Source organism: Pinus tabuliformis, chromosome J (assembly GCF_031772625.1).
Source record: "Pinus tabuliformis cultivar Carrire ecotype Pingquan chromosome J, CPIR1, whole genome shotgun sequence".
In the NCBI taxonomy this organism is placed as follows: domain Eukaryota; kingdom Viridiplantae; phylum Streptophyta; class Pinopsida; order Pinales; family Pinaceae; genus Pinus; species Pinus tabuliformis.
The window spans coordinates 602,953,585-602,971,409 of record NC_142295.1 but is presented as its reverse complement, the minus strand read 5'-3'; the positions used below and the strand labels follow the sequence as shown (position 1 = coordinate 602,971,409).

Here is a 17,825-nt window from a genome sequence, read left to right as displayed (position 1 = left end):
TTTGACTTTTTCAATTGAAAAAAATGAAAGAAAGAAGTTTTGGAGAAGTTGCAAAACAGAGAAAAGTCCAGCTACCATAAGTCGCCTTGCCTGCCATACCAGAAGGAGCTGACACGTATATGTAGATAACAAGGAAGCCTGATGTCCACATGCAGAAAAAAAACTGAGTCATGTAGAGAACCGATGGTGGATAAAAGGACCTGCAAATTGTATTTTATGCTATGGGAGGGTGTGGAATAACTATCACACAAATACATGATTTCTATCTTATAATATAATACATGCATTGGTAACTTCAATAAAATGACATAAAATCATTAGTTTTAAAAGAAAACTAAGTCTTTAGGTAGTACAACTTTCACTGCCTATCTAAGTCACCTGACACGGGGATTCGAGATTCGTAGGATTCGGGATTCGTGGTGTCGGATTTGGACACGTTGACCCCCCGGAACAGGACACGTAGGATTCGTTATATATTATTTTATTAAAATATATATATATATATATATTAAAAATTAGATATTTCTTACACAAATTTTAATTAATGATACAAATTTATTGATTTCAAATATAGATCTTCATCTATAGCTATTAGCTTGCATAGTACATACAAAATTCAAATACATGTCAATCTATTATCTATTTCTTATGCTTTGCCCTCTTGCCACCACGAGAAATGTCTAATTTTTTAGTCTTGTTGGAAAATCAAGATCTTTGTCATTAATATCACCCTCTAAGCATTAATATCCAGAGGTATCTTTGTCATTCTGTATCTGTATAGGGATCTTTGTCATTAATATCACCCTTTAAGCATTAACATAAGATAGAACAAGTATAACATGTCAAGTCAAGATTTTGTTTGAGTGATGCATACATTTTTAGGAGGGTCATGATACAGGAGTTCGACAACCAATATCACTAACATCAAGGTACATAGAGGGATTGGTGCTCTTGATTAAATACAAGTTCCATACCCTAATACATGACAAAATTCAATGGAAACATTGCAATCCCCCAATCTTAAAATCATGAAAAACTGATAAGTCTGCTGGATTTTGAATGAAATCTAAAACTCTACTTTCTCCATATGAAATCCAATGAGGCCGGAACCACTCTCAAACATCCTGAGTCATTTCATGGTAATGTTAAAAATTTAAGTAAAAGGATGAAAATGAATATTATGGAGAATGTCATTTTTACTTTAAGAATTTAACTTAACATTACCATGAATAGCATATCAATACTAGGGCCTAGACTTGATCATTAAGCTACCAAAACGCTTGCCAAATGAAAATATGCGTGGCTGTAATGACCAAATGCGGCCTTTTCATACCCGTGTAGGTCACTTTTTCCGCCTAACGAGTCCTAGAAAACAGGACACGTTGCCAAAATCGTGACACGCAGTCAGATTCGACGTGTCAAAATAGGACACGACGTGTTATGGTTTTTGGACACGAATCTTGAGAGAATCATGTCGGACACGATGGATTCGGGATTCGTGGGGCCTATAGGACGAATCCGGTTATCTAGCTGCCTATGTGTTAATTAAAATGGGAGCAACCTCGTCGTTTTTCTTGTTCTTTGTGAAATACATATCCTGGGGAAAGCCATTGGGCATTCCCCTCATTTTGAGGATGGTATCTTGGGTAAACTGGATTCTTTAGGGGTGAAGGGCAATATAATAATATGCTCATGAAGAGCTTAACATGTCACTTCTAGGAATGGATCTTTGTTGGGGAAAATAACACTCCTCTTATCTGTGCAGGCTAGATCCAATTGACAGGATGAAGCTTATTGTATCAATTGACTCCTCAATTAACGAAATATGTCATTTTCACATGTCTCTTTCATCTCTTTTGTGAATTTTTGTTGTCAAGGTTTAGCAAATAATTGTTACATAGAGTTGTGTCGTAACTCGTTTAAGGTAGTTGTATCTATTATGTATTTGGGAATCTCTTTCACTGCATATCACCATACCTTTGTAACTTTATATGTAATAAACATTTATTGCTGTCCCATTGGACCAAATGGGCTTGTGCCTTTACCCATGGAAGCCTATGGCTGGCCATGACCACCATAAGGTACGTCACAATTTTCCAGAGTAAATCAAGGAGAGTGAGTGGCAGTAAACTAGATCAAGAAACCTTCGAGTTATTGATGCAAGATCTACAATAATATCTCCGTCCATTCTTTCCTATATTTGATTAGTAATGTATTGTTTGGATGTCCAATGTGAAAACTTTGAAAATTCTGTTATTTGGAGTAGGGATGTACTTATTTTTTGTGTGTTTAGATTTCATGTGCAGATAACAAAATATTGTTGGTGAACTTATCAACTATGACTACTGAGAAGTCGCTTGATGGTATCAAGGTATTCCTTTGGTGTATCTATGGTTTTTTTTTTTTTTTGCTCATTGCTGCTATGATTAGGGAGCTGTTATTATTTAATGATCGACAATTACATTGATTGGGTAAAGCAATTTTCAGTCCGGTGCTTTTCATGCTTCTTGTCATCTGTATATTCTGGTTGTTGTCACTTTGATTTGATCCTCCTATTCTAAATTGAGAGTCATTCCACTTCATTTTTATTTTCAGCCGCCTTTTTCACTGCCAGAAAATTTACGATGTCTATCAAATATTGGGGCTGCAGTCCATTATAAAGCAGGCATGCTTGTCCTGCCAGCAGAAAATCACAGCGTTCAATTTTATGATGTATACTATGATAGGCCAGTGTCAGAGGTAAGTGTAGAAACTTTGAGTTACATAGCATGATTCTTTATTTCCTTTTCTCAATGTTATTTAAGTTCTCTTTTCCCATTGCTTGCTTCCAATCTACTTTAAACTTATTTATCTGAAGCAGGTGATTAAATTTGGGGTCATGCTTCTTATTCTAACTTCTAGATAGTGTTGCTGTATAGGATTATATGTCTTGTCTTGTGTTAAAATACTGATTTAGTTTGTGAAGTTGTCATTGCTTTTGTGCTATTTTTTTGGCGTTAGTTGTAGATGTAGAACTTCCTGGAATATCATAATGGCAATCATGTATTAAAAGATTTTGAATTATTAGAGCAGATCCATTGCTTTTATTTTATTCTGTTGGTAATTGTGATGTCAATTTTCTTGTGCTAGCAGGTTAAGGTTTCTGAGAGAAATTATATTCCGGCAAATGATATTTCGGTAGGTACCAGTTCATTATACTTTTTGATGGTCAACTTCTATTTGGGACTGATAATTAAATGGTTGTTTATATCTTTATAGCATAGCTTTTGATTCCTTGTACTCGATGGCATGCAGGTTTTTGTAACTCTTGTGACACTTTCAGCAGATGGATCTGTAATGGGTACAGTTGAAATGAAAGTTCCAGAAGGTGGGGTTGGTGGCAGGTTTTCTCTTAAGTTCTGGGAAGCCAAAGCCAGAAATGGACATTTCTCCTTATCAACTGTTATTGATGAACCTCACAGGTATCACATGGTAACTGAAAAGGTAGTAATATATATGCACAATGGCATATTCCAATTACAATATATTGGAATGGAAGAAAAATGAGAAAAATGTTGTTTCTATAGTTGGTCTGAATCTCAAGTAGCAGAAAGTGGGCATGTGACCCCTCCAACTCCCCCGCCACCTAAAAAAGAAAAAAAAATTAAGGAAATAAGAAAGAAAGAAAGAAACAAGAATTAAATAGAGAGAAGAAGAGAAAGAGGAGAAAAACAAATATTTGGCCTGTTATTTGCTGAAGTTGTCCCTTGAGAAACTTGTTGGCTTCAAAACCACAGTTGAGGAACGCTGCCCCTATCACTTGCAGGGCTCCTCTCACTTTAATGTCCAGTATTTTTCTGATTCAAGGACGTGTCCGTATGAAAAGAAATTATGTTGATTAAGCGTGCTTGGCACAATGGAGACCTTTTGTGATAGGCTTGTAGTGAAGTTTCCCACAAGCTAATGGACACTGTAAGGTTTCCATACACTTGAGCTGTAGTAACTGGTTGCTCAATTTGTCAATGGTAGCTAGTTCTACTCTCCTACTTTGAGATGAGTCAGACTTCTCAAAGAATTATCCACTTAATGAAGAGGAATTGGTTGGTATCCACGAGAGTATAATCTTTCCGTGCAGATATGGCAGCTCTTTGACAAGTGAGAAAACTCACCTGTATTTTATGTGGAAATTCCCTACAGGAAAGAGACTTACAGACATTTGTATCAGGAGTCTAGCACAACTGCTTTAGTCTCTTAGTTTAATGTTCAGTAGTGATGTTTGGACAAAGAATATCATGGAGGAAGTGATTTCAGAACTCCACTGGGCTTTCTTAAAAAAATCTAGAATAGGAATCTATTTTCTTAAATTTTATCGAGTTCAGAGCAATTCCAGAAGATGGGAGGGTCATTGTGTCTGCATGGGAAATGTGCATATTCATAACTGTATTTTCTTTTCATACATTAGATCAGTGACGTGGTTTAGAAGATAATGATATATTTAAATATTTTATTTATGCTGTTGTTTTCCTTCGCCTCAAGCTCCTTACACAGGATGCCTTCTGCTTACAGCTATTCTTGCCTATTTGCAGACAGTAAAGCCCCTCCTATAGCTTATAAGTTCTTTTCCTTGTTACAAACAAGGTCTTTTTATGCTTATTTCCACCCAAGTATATTGAAAGGCTAGATGCACAAAGCTCATCCTATAGGATCATTGAAAGCTGAAGCTGTAATTGTAAACTGAATAGTGTTGAGGTGTGTTTCACCTCATGCTGTATGCGGTTCAACATTGTGATTTTTATTGTGGTGGGGTTTATTTCTGGTACCTTGGAGCATTGTACCAAACTGGGGGGCTTTATATTCACGGAGTCCTTTCTCTTCTTGGGATTAGATTTTTTGTTGAAGGTCTCTGGTTGGAAAGTCTCACTTCCCTCTAGCTGGATGAGGATGCTTGTTTGTTAAATTTGGACAACTAGGTCCAAACTCCATGTTCTGATGCTCAGATTAAGAGGCTAATATTTTTGTTGGATTCCTCTTTCTGAGAGGTGTAAAATCCATATAAAAATAGTCTTAATCCGATGAGCAGAAATTATATTTTGAATTTATTATTCTTAATAAATTATATGTGCAAGGTCAGCCAGTTTTGTAATGTAGGCTCACATGCCCAACAGATGTGTCACACACCCTCATTGATGGATATATATACAGGAAAAGTTGGAGAGAATTTTAAGACAACTCAACTCACATCTTCCTCTCTCATCTTAGAGAGTACGCTACCTAGAGGACGAATTTCAGCCACACGTGGGAAGGACGAAGAGGACAGACCATACGGATTTTCTGCTGCTAGGGTTTCTGCTGCTAGGGTTTCGCAGAAAGTTTGACCAGCGTTGACTTTGGTCAACGCTTGGTCCAATCAAGCTGAAAATTGGTGGAAAGTTCGATTTTTGAAGGCCGTACTATCTGGCACAAAAATCGAGGTCAAAGGGTTGACCGTTTTGCTGCTGCGTTGACTTTTAGCTTGCTGCCCCTGCGTTGACTTTTCAGGACAGCGTTGACTTTTGTAGAATTGACTTGGGTTGACTCATCTACTAGTTGGAGGGATCTTGTGACACATCTGGGCTGGCTGACCAAAGGAGACTTTGCTGGTTGAAGCATCCTGTTGATCGCCGAAACGAACACACACATTTTTCTTGTTTCTGATTTGTCTTCTGTAAGATCTGCTTATATGTTCTATCTGCATTTTGCTTAACTACTTGTATGATTGCTGTGAGGAAAGTGAAATTGCTCTTAGCATAGAACATCTACAAAACTTTACATGGTATCGGAGCTGAGGTGAAGACAAACTCTATCTATAGCAATCATCATCGAAGGAAATGGATTCCTCTAAGCTTGAATTTAGGGAGAATGACAAGCTGACTGGAAGTGATGACTTCCATGCCTGGAAGAGGTTATTAGATCTCAAATTAGAAGATCATGATCTCCTAGATCATGTGACAGGGAAGATTCAAGAACCTCCATCAAATGCCTCTGCCGCTGTTAAACACAAGTATAAGAAGGGAGAAATCAGAGCAAAGCTGCTGATCAGGGAATCCATAAATAAGAGTATCTGATCAATAAAGTCCCTCGGCTTGTCTGCGCAGTTCTAATGCGCACGGTTCAGAAGCGTAAGAAGACGAGACGCTGGTGTTAATTCCTGTCGGTGGAATTAACAGCGAGGGAAGATATTGATGACAGGATATATGGCTGATAACTGTCTCTATACGCTCGAAAGCTAAGGGTTACGCAGATCGAGGTTTGAGGCAGGATTGCAGTCGGAGCTCGACCAGCGGATTGGGCATATGGTCATGCAGGTTGTATGAATGTCGAAGTGTTCGAATAGCGGCAGCAGCAACCGGGTATCTCGACAATATTGCGTTCGGATAGTAACTGTGTATATATAGCTGCATGGGTGATAAGCGCTGAGCTTATAAATGCGCAGGGGTATACATATATATACAACAGACTGTCGAACGAAAGGATTGTTACGTGGACAGAACCGAAGTCTGTCACGTGGACAGCAGTAAATAAAATACAGGTTTATGAAACAACGCGTGGACAATCACGGGCTTGTATATACAAGTTGGTACGTTGAGATTAAACAGAAGGATAGTCGCTGGGGTATACGATTGCGCTATATAAGCGTTGGGGCGTTTGAAGATTAGCGCAGAAGGGGATATACAACAGTGGACCAATCAAATAAAACGAATGGTCGTTTTATTAGAATTTCACGGATAGCAAACTGTGGGCGGCTGGGTGTATGTGAAGCGCAGGTTTGTAACGTGGACAGAGATCTCCAGGACGTTGGTGGACATCACGTGAACGGGAAACGGCAAACGCTGAAGGTTGCATACACAGTGAGCGGTCAGGTTTCGATAACGACGCGTGGTCAGGGATCCAATGCGAAGAAGTGTTGATGGCCTGACGCGTGGGCAGTTAAATATACACGCGGGTTCGTAGGAGAATCCGACAGGTGTGCAGTAAAAATTATATACGCAGAAAGACACGGGAGTTGTGTGCAGAATCACTGTGTGCCAACACGTGGACAACTGTGAACATAATAGCGGGCGGGTTTATGAGGACGCGGAATATCCGAATAAACAACACGCAAAAATTAAACTGATTGAGCGGTCTGTTCCGTGGGCAGAGGCAGATGATACAACGCAGGTTGGACGTGCATGGACGCAGGATACAGCGTAGATAATCTTGTGCAGATTATCGAAGTCTGTTTTGTACATAGTAGAGTACGAGACTGTGCAGTACAAGATTGGGGGCGTGATCAAGAAGAACCTTGTGTCTGTATCTGCCATGGAAGACAAAGGATTCAATGTAACTTTCTCTGATGGAAAGGTACTCATGTGGAAGAAGAGCTTCAAGGAAGCTATCTCAATTGGTTTTAGGGTTGGTACACTCTACCAGGTTGGAGGGAGTCCGTTGGGAGCTATGACTTGTGATACTATCCGTCAAACCGAACTATGGCACCGAAGATTTGGACACCTTCATTACAAGGCTCTTCCCGAAGCAAGGAAGGTGGTGACAGGGATGCCTGATTTTGGAAATAATCATAAAGGTGTATGTAAGGGCTGTGCTGAAGGAAAACATACAAGGGGACCTTTCCCCTCAAGTGTCACAAAGACATCTGAGATATTGCAACTGGTCCATTCTGATCTTTCCGGTATGTTGCCTGTAACATCCCTGGGGGGATGTTCTTACTATATGACATTTACTGATGACTTCTCTCGCAAAACCTGGATATACTTCTTGAAGAAGAAGGATGAGGCTTTCATGTGGTTCCGTACCTTCAAAGCCTTGGTGGAAAATATGACCGGAAAGAAGATCAAGATTTTGAGGACTGACAATGACACAGAATATGAGTACTATTATACAATCTGAACCTGGATCTTTTGAGGAAGCCATCAAGCATCAAGTCTGGAAGGATGCTATGCATGAAGAATATGAGGCTATTATGAAGAATGATGTCTGGGATGTGGTCCCGAGACCGAAGGACAAATCTGTTGTCACCGCTAAATGGCTCTACAAGATTAAACATGGATCTGATGGGAAGTGCTGAAAAGTTTAAGGCAAGATTTGTTGCCCGTGGCTTCTCTCAAAAGGAAGGAATTGACTATGACGATATATTTGCACCTGTGGCTCAATATACCACCATTCGATCCATCATAGCCCTTACTGCTACGCAAGGATGGAGTCTTCATCAGATGGATGTCAAGACCGCTTTTCTGCATGGTGCAATAAAGGAAGAGGTGTATGTAGAACAACCTCTGGGATTTGAAGTTCAAGATCGAGACACTTATGTCTGCAGGTTGAAGAAAGCCCTTTATGGGTTAAAGCAAGCACCCAGAGCTTGGTATGAGAGGATGGATAGTTACTTGATGAAGCTGGGCTTCACTCGAAGCAATGCTGATCCAAACCTTTACTTTAAGGTTGTGGAAGGAAAGCCTCTCATTCTAGTGCTGTATGTGGACGGCCTCTTCCTGACAGGTGATGACCCTCTCATTCATCAATGTAAGAGGGAGCTTGCTGCTGAGTTCGAGATGAAAGACCTAGGACTGATGCACTATTTCCTAGGCCTGGAGGTCTGGCAGAGACCTGGAGAGATTTTCCTTTCTCAAGGAAAGTATATTGTGAAGCTTCTGGAAAGATTTGGGATGGTGGACTGTAAGTCCGTGTCGACACCAATGGAACTCAACTCTAAGAAGTTGAGTGGCAGCGCTGCAGGGCCTATCTTGGCCAATCCTACTGAGTATCGTCAACTCATAGGAGCTTTGATGTTCTTAGTAAACACCCGTCCGGACATATGTTTTGCAGTGAATACTTTGAGTCAACAGATGGTTGAGCCTCATCATTTTCACTGGGTTGGTGCCAAGAATCTTTTGAGATATCTTCGGGGCACGATAAACCATGGGCTGAGATACACTGCCGGGAGTGTGATACTCCGTGGATATACTGATGCCGATTGGGCTGGCAGTGTGGTGGATCGTAAGAGCACATCTGGATGCTGTTTCAATCTTGGTTCTGCTTCGATCTCATGGATGAGCAGGAAGCAGAAGTCGGTGGCTTTGAGCACCGCGGAGGCCGAATACATTGCTGCTAGTATGGCCTGTTGTGAAGCAGTTTGGTTGAGGAAGCTCTTTAGTGAGTTGTTCCAACATGTGCTAGATACCACTGTGATACTCTGTGATAATCAGAGTGGGATTCGTATGACTGAGAATCCTGTGTTCCACGACCGATCCAAGCATATTGATATCAGGTACCACTTTATCCGGGATATGGTACAGTGAGGCGCCGTAAGGCTCGATCATATAGGAACTGATGAGCAGGTCGCGGATATTCTCACTAAGCCCCTGGGGAAGGTCAAGTTCCTAACCTTCCGTGAGAGTCTTGGTGTCGTGGAAAGACCCTATGATGTGGGTCCTGTTGGACGATGAGCTCTGGGAGCTCTGGGGGGCTTTGGGGATAGCTTCTCGGAGCTATAAGCACTCATAATGCTTCTGCCCCACCCTTGTGATTATTGAGCTGGTTCGCCACTCATTTAATCTGTGCCCCGTATGCATCCTACCCATTGAGTTCAGGGCTCATGGGAAGTACCTCTCATTTGGCCAATGAGGTGTGGAAAAGCTAGAGACTATTAGCAAAGACTGATGGACGCATCAGAGATTGCTGTACTCTCTATCTAGGATGGCATGGTCCAACCACTTGATCTGGGATCAAGATTTTGTGAGGTCTGGGACCTCTGGACTGATTATGTCAGTCGGGGAATGATGTCTTTGTGACTGACCCACTTCTGTTCTGAAATAAAGAAGCCAGCAAAGCAAGTTTCGGCGGGATGACTCACGATGTTAATTGCACTAATAGATGGAGTTCTCCCTAGTTGAGAGGGAGTGTTAAATTTGGACAACTAGGTCCAAACTCCATGTTCTGATGCTCAGATTAAGAGGCTAATATTTTTGTTGGATTCCTCTTTCTGAGAGGTGTAAAATCCATATAAAATTAGTCTTAATCCGATGAGCAGAACTTATATTTTGAATTTATTATTCTTAATAAATTATATGTGCAAGGTCAGCCAGTTTTGTAATGTAGGCTCACATGCCCAACAGATGTGTCACACACCCTCATTGATGGATATATATATAGGAAAAGTTGGAGAGAATTTTAAGACAACTCAACTCACATCTTCCTCTCTCATCTTAGAGAGTACGCTACCTAGAGGACGAATTTCAGCGACACGTGGGAAGGACGAAGAGGACAGACCGTACGGATTTTCTGCTGCTAGGGTTTCGCAGAAAGTTTGACCAACGTTGACTTTGGTCAATGCTTGGTCCAATCAAGCTGAAAATTGGTGGAAAGTTCGATTTTTGAAGGCCGTACTATATGGCACAAAAATCGAGGTCAAAGGGTTGATCGTTTTGCTGCTGCGTTGACTTTTAGCTTGCTGCCCCTGCGTTGACTTTTCAGGACAACGTTGACTTTTGTAGAATTGACTTGGGTTGACTCATCTACTAGTTGGAGGGATCTTGTGACACATCTGGGCTGGCTGACCAAAGGAGACTTTGCTGGTTGAAGCATCCTGTTGACCGCCGAAACGAACACACACATTTTTCTTGTTTCTGATTTGTCTTCTGTAAGATCTGCTTATATGTTCTATCTGCATTTTGCTTAACTACTTGTATGATTGCTGTGAGGAAAGTGAAATTGCTCTTAGCATAGAACATCTACAAAACTTTACATTGTTGGTTTGGTGACCTTCTCACATGTGGTTCTCTTCCGGTCCCCTCTTCATTGCACATTTGATGGTTATGGAACATGATATCTCATCATGGTGTGGTTCTTGTATACTTGTTTATCTTCGAGGTGCTACATTCTGTTCATGAATGATGGTTCTAGCTTCCAAGGGGTTAGATGATGGCACAGGGAGGTAGATATTTCATAATGTTGTATGGAGTTTCCTGGTGGCTATATGTGATGATGTTGTATTATTTGTGTCACTAGGAGGGGATGTTCTACATGGCTGTTTCTGGTTGAATGTGTGGTGGAGTAATACTTGATGCTAGATGGATTTAACACTTTTCTCATGTCCTCTTTTCCTTTAGCATTGATGTGTTGTGGTATTGCACTTTGTCTTGCGAGATTTCCCTTGGTGATATGACTTGTCATTGTAACATTTGCTAGGTCACCTAGGTGGAAAGGGGTTTGATAATGTTGGTCCCCTTGTTGACGTACTTTTTTCGAGTGTGTGAGTGTGTTGTAATGTTCCTTTTTATTATTTTGCTAAAAAAATCACAGAATTATTACAGCATAAAATTTTGCTGAAAATACTGATAAGATGCAACATAGATCCACAGAAATTGCAGACGATATGCAAGAAACCCAATTTTATGTTATTTAATAATAATTGGCAGAAAGGTATTACATGAAAAACCCGGAAGATATACATACTGGGTTTCTGGTTCTTGGATTTCTGCAATCTGATCTCCAGCAACTTGCTCCACCAACTCGAACCTTCTAAGATATAATAATTCCTATGTTGCATCGCTTTGGGAACAGGGGGACGAGTTTCCAAGATGGCTAGAGTCTCTATCATCATCATCCTCGATGACACTAGCCCATCTGGCATCCATCACTGCAGCATGCTCTGTAGAGCGAACCTGGTAATCTTGGTAGTGCCTCTGCCTCATCATATCTGAACCCTGAAGATCCAAAACCTTCATAGGGTTTCTCCCTCCGAGGCTAGACTTCCTCTGAGCCTACATGATCTCCACTGGATCAGTCCTGCAAGAAATCATCCTCCTGGATCAAATACCACTCGTGAAAATCCCTCCGATGTTGGATATGCAACATCACGATCCAATGAAGAAGCTAGTTTGCCAACCGGTATTGCATCACATGAAGCAGTCTCGATCATCCTAGTCTCGTCCATGCCAAAGAAACCCTCGAGTTGTCCCAACCACCCACGACAAGTCAAAGGAAGTCCGTGATCTACAAACCTCCACACAACATTTTGTAGTGCACCAGGCTCACGACTGATCCACCAGAACTCCCAGCCTATCTCACCATGTAGTCTATCGAGGGCACATCTCCACGTCTTCGACTGAACCCTCTGCTCCATGATCTAGACACCCACAAGTCCCTCTGAGCTGCTTTGTTGTGCACACTCTGATTCACTATAGCTCAAAGTAGCTCAAACATGCTCTGATACCATGTTGTTTTTCCACGATACTGATTCTAGGATAGAATCTTAAATCACTGACGCTACCAAACCAAGTATCACAACGAAACTACTTTGCATAGCGGAATATAAACAACTGTAAATCTAGTAGTGCACAAAATATAGATAAATTTTAAAAATTTTTAACCCAATTTCGTTATATTAATCAACCTGAATAATACAATAGTCTAGGGCTCTCGTACCAGGGATAATGGCCCTCATACATCCACCAATACAATATATATAACAACTAGGGCTTGGTGTCAGTCCATCGATAGTCAATATGCCCATACAAGATACTCTGATCATCTAGTTGATGTAGAGCTCCTCAAAGCTGCCTTGGTCGTACCCTGTACACATTTGCCTGGTCGTTCGGCTCCCTATACCAATGTGTGATTGTGGATTGTTGTGCGACGTGAATTGGTGGCTAAATGGGAAATTAAGAAGCTTTGTAATTTAGTAACTAGTACCACCGAACCACAGAGAGAAACAGGGCCAACCACACAAGTCAAAGTGTTAACAAGAGGAGAATCGTGCACTGGACATGAATAATTTTTTTTAAGAATAAAAATTAAAAGAATTGCATTCACATGCCTGTGATGCAGTGGTTGTGGTCCAAGTTAACACTTAACAACGCTGACTCTGCAGAGCTGTTGAACCAATGGGAGTAAGCGCACCACCCACGAACCAGGAACTATTACCGCTCAAATTAGCAAGGGTCCGAGGAAGGGATACTATAGAGTAGCTACTAGGTCAAGTGGCAACAATGGAGCGATAGTCCACTATCACCTCAGCTAAAGCTCCCCGCTTTTTACGAATTTTCACCGATGGGAGCAGTCCTGGTATAAGAGGAATCATTAGAATAGATGGATCAATGATAGGTGTGGGGTGATTCCTAAAGCCTATTCATAAGAGAGGCTCAAATAACAGGCTTGCTTTTTATAGAAGCAAGATGGATGGCTCTCTTAGAAGGGCTAAGAGGATGCTTAGACCTAGGGTTTGAGGAGTGTTACTTGAAATGAAGTGCCCAAGATCAAGGAATCCTATAAGACTAGGATTTCTAAGTGATCTTTGTGAAATTGAAGTTATAATGTAGTGGGACCACAAAGAAACCCAAGGGCCCAAACTCTGGAAATATGCAACTAGGTTCGATCTTCATAATGACATAGGTCGAAGCTATTGGAGAAGTTGCTAGAAGGTCGAAATCTGTTGCTGGAAGCCATTCAAGAAGGAAAAAGTTGACTTGAACTTGGAGGGTCTTGGTCAAGGGTTATAGGTCTTGGAATTCGTCAATGGAAGTTCTATAAGAAGAGAATAATTCTGATGGGATTTCCTCTCAGTTGGCGAGGTTTTGGCCCTAGTTGATCGCCTACATCTCATGTTCTATTGTCGCATTGTTCTTTATGATTTGGTAGCTGTTTGATGATAAAGAACACTAATAATAATAAAGGAAAGAAGAAGTTAATCAATTAAAGTAAAAATACATCACAAACAATTATCAAAGGAAGAGAAATCACCTAATCTAGCTGCCCTAGATTTCTTAACATGGAATCAGAGCTAAGGTGACTTCATCAAGGAAGGGCAGCGCAAAGAAGGATACTCAAGGGTCGAATTATGAAGAAATCATCTTGGAAACATCAAGAGCATTAATCATCAAGAAGCGTTAAATCAAGGAAGGGAAAATAATCTATTACCCAACAAAGGATGAATAAAGAAGAGTGAAGCATTTTCTGATTTGTTTTGGGCTAATTCTCGTCCACTTGTGTGAAGGTTAGGGCGTCATTTGCAGCGGTGAAAGCCGAAAATTGTAGTCACTCAAAGAGCCAAAGTTTGGGTCAAAGAAGGATTATTTAGCACGCTAAATTTTCAAGGTCAAGCAAAGTCAAAAGGAGGAAAATCTATCCACATTCCAGCCACATGTGTGACCTAGGGGTTTTGCAAAAAAAGGCCGAAATTTCAGACTTCCTACAACAAGCCGAAATTTTGAAGAAGGGTCGAAAATTTGAGGTTATGAAACAATTTCGACTACCGTTGACTTGAAGGAAGGAAAACAGGAAAAAGCGTCGCCATCATCAAGGAATCAATGTGATCTCCCTTTAAGCCAAGGATCACTTTTGAAGAAAGACATCTTCACCAAGAATACATCTTCTATTATCTACATGATCATCAAAGTCAAGAAGGCATCAAGTTGAAGATTCCATCATCTAGGAGTATCTTCACTCGACAAGTAAGTATTTTTATATCTATATTTGAATATGTCAAAATGACTTCATATTGCAAGGAGAGCAACAAATTGGTTGGGTCGTCACACTTTCTTGCATGGAAGAAGAGGACCCATTTGATCCTCATAGAAATTGAAGTCGTTGGTCATGTTAAGGGTTTAATTATTGAACCGCTAAAAGAAAAACCTGATACTTTATTAGGGTGTCAGAAATAAGAGACCAACTCAAGGAGTTGGGAGAAATAATGTCTGACAAGGAAATGACTACCATAATGCTCATTGCACTACTAGAGGAATGGGGCAACTTCACAACAAACATCTATGGGAGGAAGAAGCTACTCCATTCAATGAACTATGGTCGTTGTGCAAAATCAAAGAAACCAGACTGAAGGTAAAAATCGATGTAGGATCAAGCGGGCAAGCTCATGCTTTTTCTACCATGGCTAGAAAAAAAGGGAAGTTTGGAAAGCTTGGTCCTCAGAAAAAGAAGTAGAACATGTCGAAGGTTCAATGCTATGGCTATCTTGAATATGGGCACTACAAGAGAGATTTTCCAAAGCTCAAGGACAAAAACAAAAGAGGAAGGGAAGAAGCCCATATCATTGAAGAAGTGGAAGAAGCTGAAAAGAAGAAATCCAAGAAGGAGGAGGTAAAAGGTCTCTACTATGATTGAGATTCAAACCTCCAAGACAAAAATTTAAGCTTTTCCAAACATAGAAATGCATTAAATCTCCAATTCGTCTATCAAAAGGCTTAGCAAATTTTCCAGAAGAAACAAATGATCCAAATCCAAGTGATGATGAGATGCAAATGATCTCTCATCAATTTATATCCTTCCTAAAGAGTTCGGTTTGCCTAATTTGGCCTAATTAAAACCCAAATAAGAAAATAATGTACAATAATGGGTTGTTGTGCCCTTGAAGAGGCCTAGTGATGTCCAAAGTGTGCCAAGGTGAGAGAATAGGCTCCAAACATAGTGACCAAGGGGGTGGCCCCTTGATATCCAACCAAATCAAATGTGGTGTCCCCAATTGTGTGTGGGGGCACAATGACATCATCATGGGTCTCCAAGTGGATTAATAATGCTTGTATACCATCTGTAAGGGCTAGAATGATGACATAAGCCCTCCCTCTGTCTCCCATGGTGAGATACACCCTCATTTGGGCCGTAGAACACCTGCCAAGTGTGTGGTACAAGTGTGAAGCTGACTAGGCATGGTGGTGCAGGTGCATCGTCCTCATCCAAAAAGTGGAGCACGAGCAATCAATGAATGGTTATGAGGGATCCATGAAGTGGCAATCTGCTTTGTGCTATGGTGGAGGCCCATGGCTCTCAATGTTCACCCTACAAGTGCCAATATGACCCTCTGGAGGGCTTGTACCTCGTAGAGGGAGACCAAACCCCAAATGGAGACCCACCTACAATCCTGTATAAGATCCAATGCGTCCCCTCACCTTCCAGTACAACAAATCATTAGAGTAATCGAGTAAAAGAGCTTACAAATCATGGAATCAAGTGGACACTTCATAGTGGCATGCACTTCCATAATGGGCTTTAGCATGTATAAGTGGCTCCAAGTTTAAGAAAAAGGTTAACCCTAGACCCTATTAGGTGGTTTCAACCTCTAAGGGGGTGACATGTCTATGGTACATCCATTAACTGGCAGGTGGCATGTGATATAATGGTGGAACAGAGTGGGGCATCAAGGGAAGGCTCGAAGCCAGATGCCATAGTACAAGGGTAGCCATAATAAGGGAAACACACACTTGGGTGTATGAATGCAGGCGGGAGCAATCATGTTACATGAGTTACCCGAGGTTTTGTTTTTCCACCCTTCTACATATGCCTTTTGCCTTTGATTGATTTTTCTTTTATGGCTGCTCGGGGCTCTAGGGGATGAGAACATGATATGTAGGATATAATAGTGAATACCCCCTTAAGGTGGGGTAGTTCATCACCCACCAGGGGTTCAGACAATAATGGGTTCCTTAATGATGTAAGGGGCCAATATGAGGGGCCCTAGGAACTAGGGTGATGGCCATAATGATAGGGGTAGAGCTCATGTTTGGCTTTTGCCTACGTGCTAAATTTGTATGTCCCGACCATCTTTTGCATTTTATGGTATATTTCCTATTGAGAGTGGCCAAATTATGCTTTTTCCCTTTTTTTTTTAAACTGCATCAACATTGGGCATCGTTCCAGGCCTGACCCAAAGTGTGGGCAAGGGGAAGGGGAGGCGAACTCCTTGTGGACCCAATGGACAAATGTGGACCCAAATGGGAAATATGGTGAATGGGGTTATAATGAGCGGAGGGAAGTGATGTATATGGCGTCGAGAAGCGGGACCACGCCACCAAAATTAGGGTTTCTGATGTAGTGCCACCCCTAAACTAATAGCCAATAAAGGAGATCCCACGGGACTAGGATACAAGGCTAACCATAAAATTGGACAGAGGAGACAGTTGTACAAACCAAGCCCACTCTTTCCGCCGAAACCCCGCACTAAACCATGTCCAGGTAAACAAAAATACCCAACTACACAATGAAAAGCCATACCTTCAAACACACGATCATAAGAGATGGGCGAGGGACCACATGGCTGGTTGAAGTGGCTGAGAAAACGACACGTCAAGCTATCTGGTGGCTACGAGGGGCTGATGGCTGCCGAACGAGGACAATCTAGGAGAAACATGTCTTCTATGGATATCACCCACAAGGTGGTGGGTAACAGGAACCATATAGAGTAAAACAAAAACACTGTGAGATGAGTGAGGAAATCCGAAAATATGTGAGAAATTCAACTGCAGAGTAAACAAAGACATCACATAGGGAGTAGTCTTTAAGTGTGACTATTTGGAGTTTCCGGTGGATTTATGGTCAAAATCTGGTGAAACAACTTGTTTTCAAATCTTGATTTGTGTTGCTTAAACCGATTTTTTTACTGCATATATGGATTCAACGTCCTCAAAAACCTTTGCGGCACTTTGATTGTGAAGAGTTCGCTTGTCAAACTTGTGCTTTCAATGAATCCCTGCTGCATTTTAGACAAATTAGATCGGAAAATGAATCAAAATACTTTTCAAATAGTCACAGTTAAAGACATCCCATCACATAGGGTGTAGATGTCGAAAATTTATTATTAATTTTTTTATTCCTCGTTTCCGTGGGTTAAACGTACCTGATTTTCTAGGGACGATGGAAACGAAACATAAACATCCCCAATTTGAGCAAGGGATAGATTGGGAATGCCTTAAGTGTCCTCGAGTCCCCAATGGTGGACCTTGTCATTCTAGAACATTTCTTGTTCGTTTTAAAGTCCCGAGTAAACAAAGACGCGGGGGACGAGGGGTATTTTTGGGGGGACGCATCCC

General features: G+C 41.1%; 1 protein-coding gene across 1 annotated transcript in view; it reads left to right on the top strand.

Annotated features, from left to right (window-relative positions):
• LOC149228412 (uncharacterized) overlaps positions 1–17,825 on the top strand; it is a 266,450-nt gene that overhangs the window by 113,682 nt on the left and 134,943 nt on the right. Inside the window, exons 6-9 of the mRNA XM_089378193.1 lie at positions 2,294–2,371; positions 2,596–2,739; positions 3,133–3,177; positions 3,295–3,461. Of these exons, the coding sequence (XP_089234319.1) occupies positions 2,294–2,371; positions 2,596–2,739; positions 3,133–3,177; positions 3,295–3,461 (434 nt within the window). The remainder of the gene's footprint in view (positions 1–2,293; positions 2,372–2,595; positions 2,740–3,132; positions 3,178–3,294; positions 3,462–17,825) is intronic.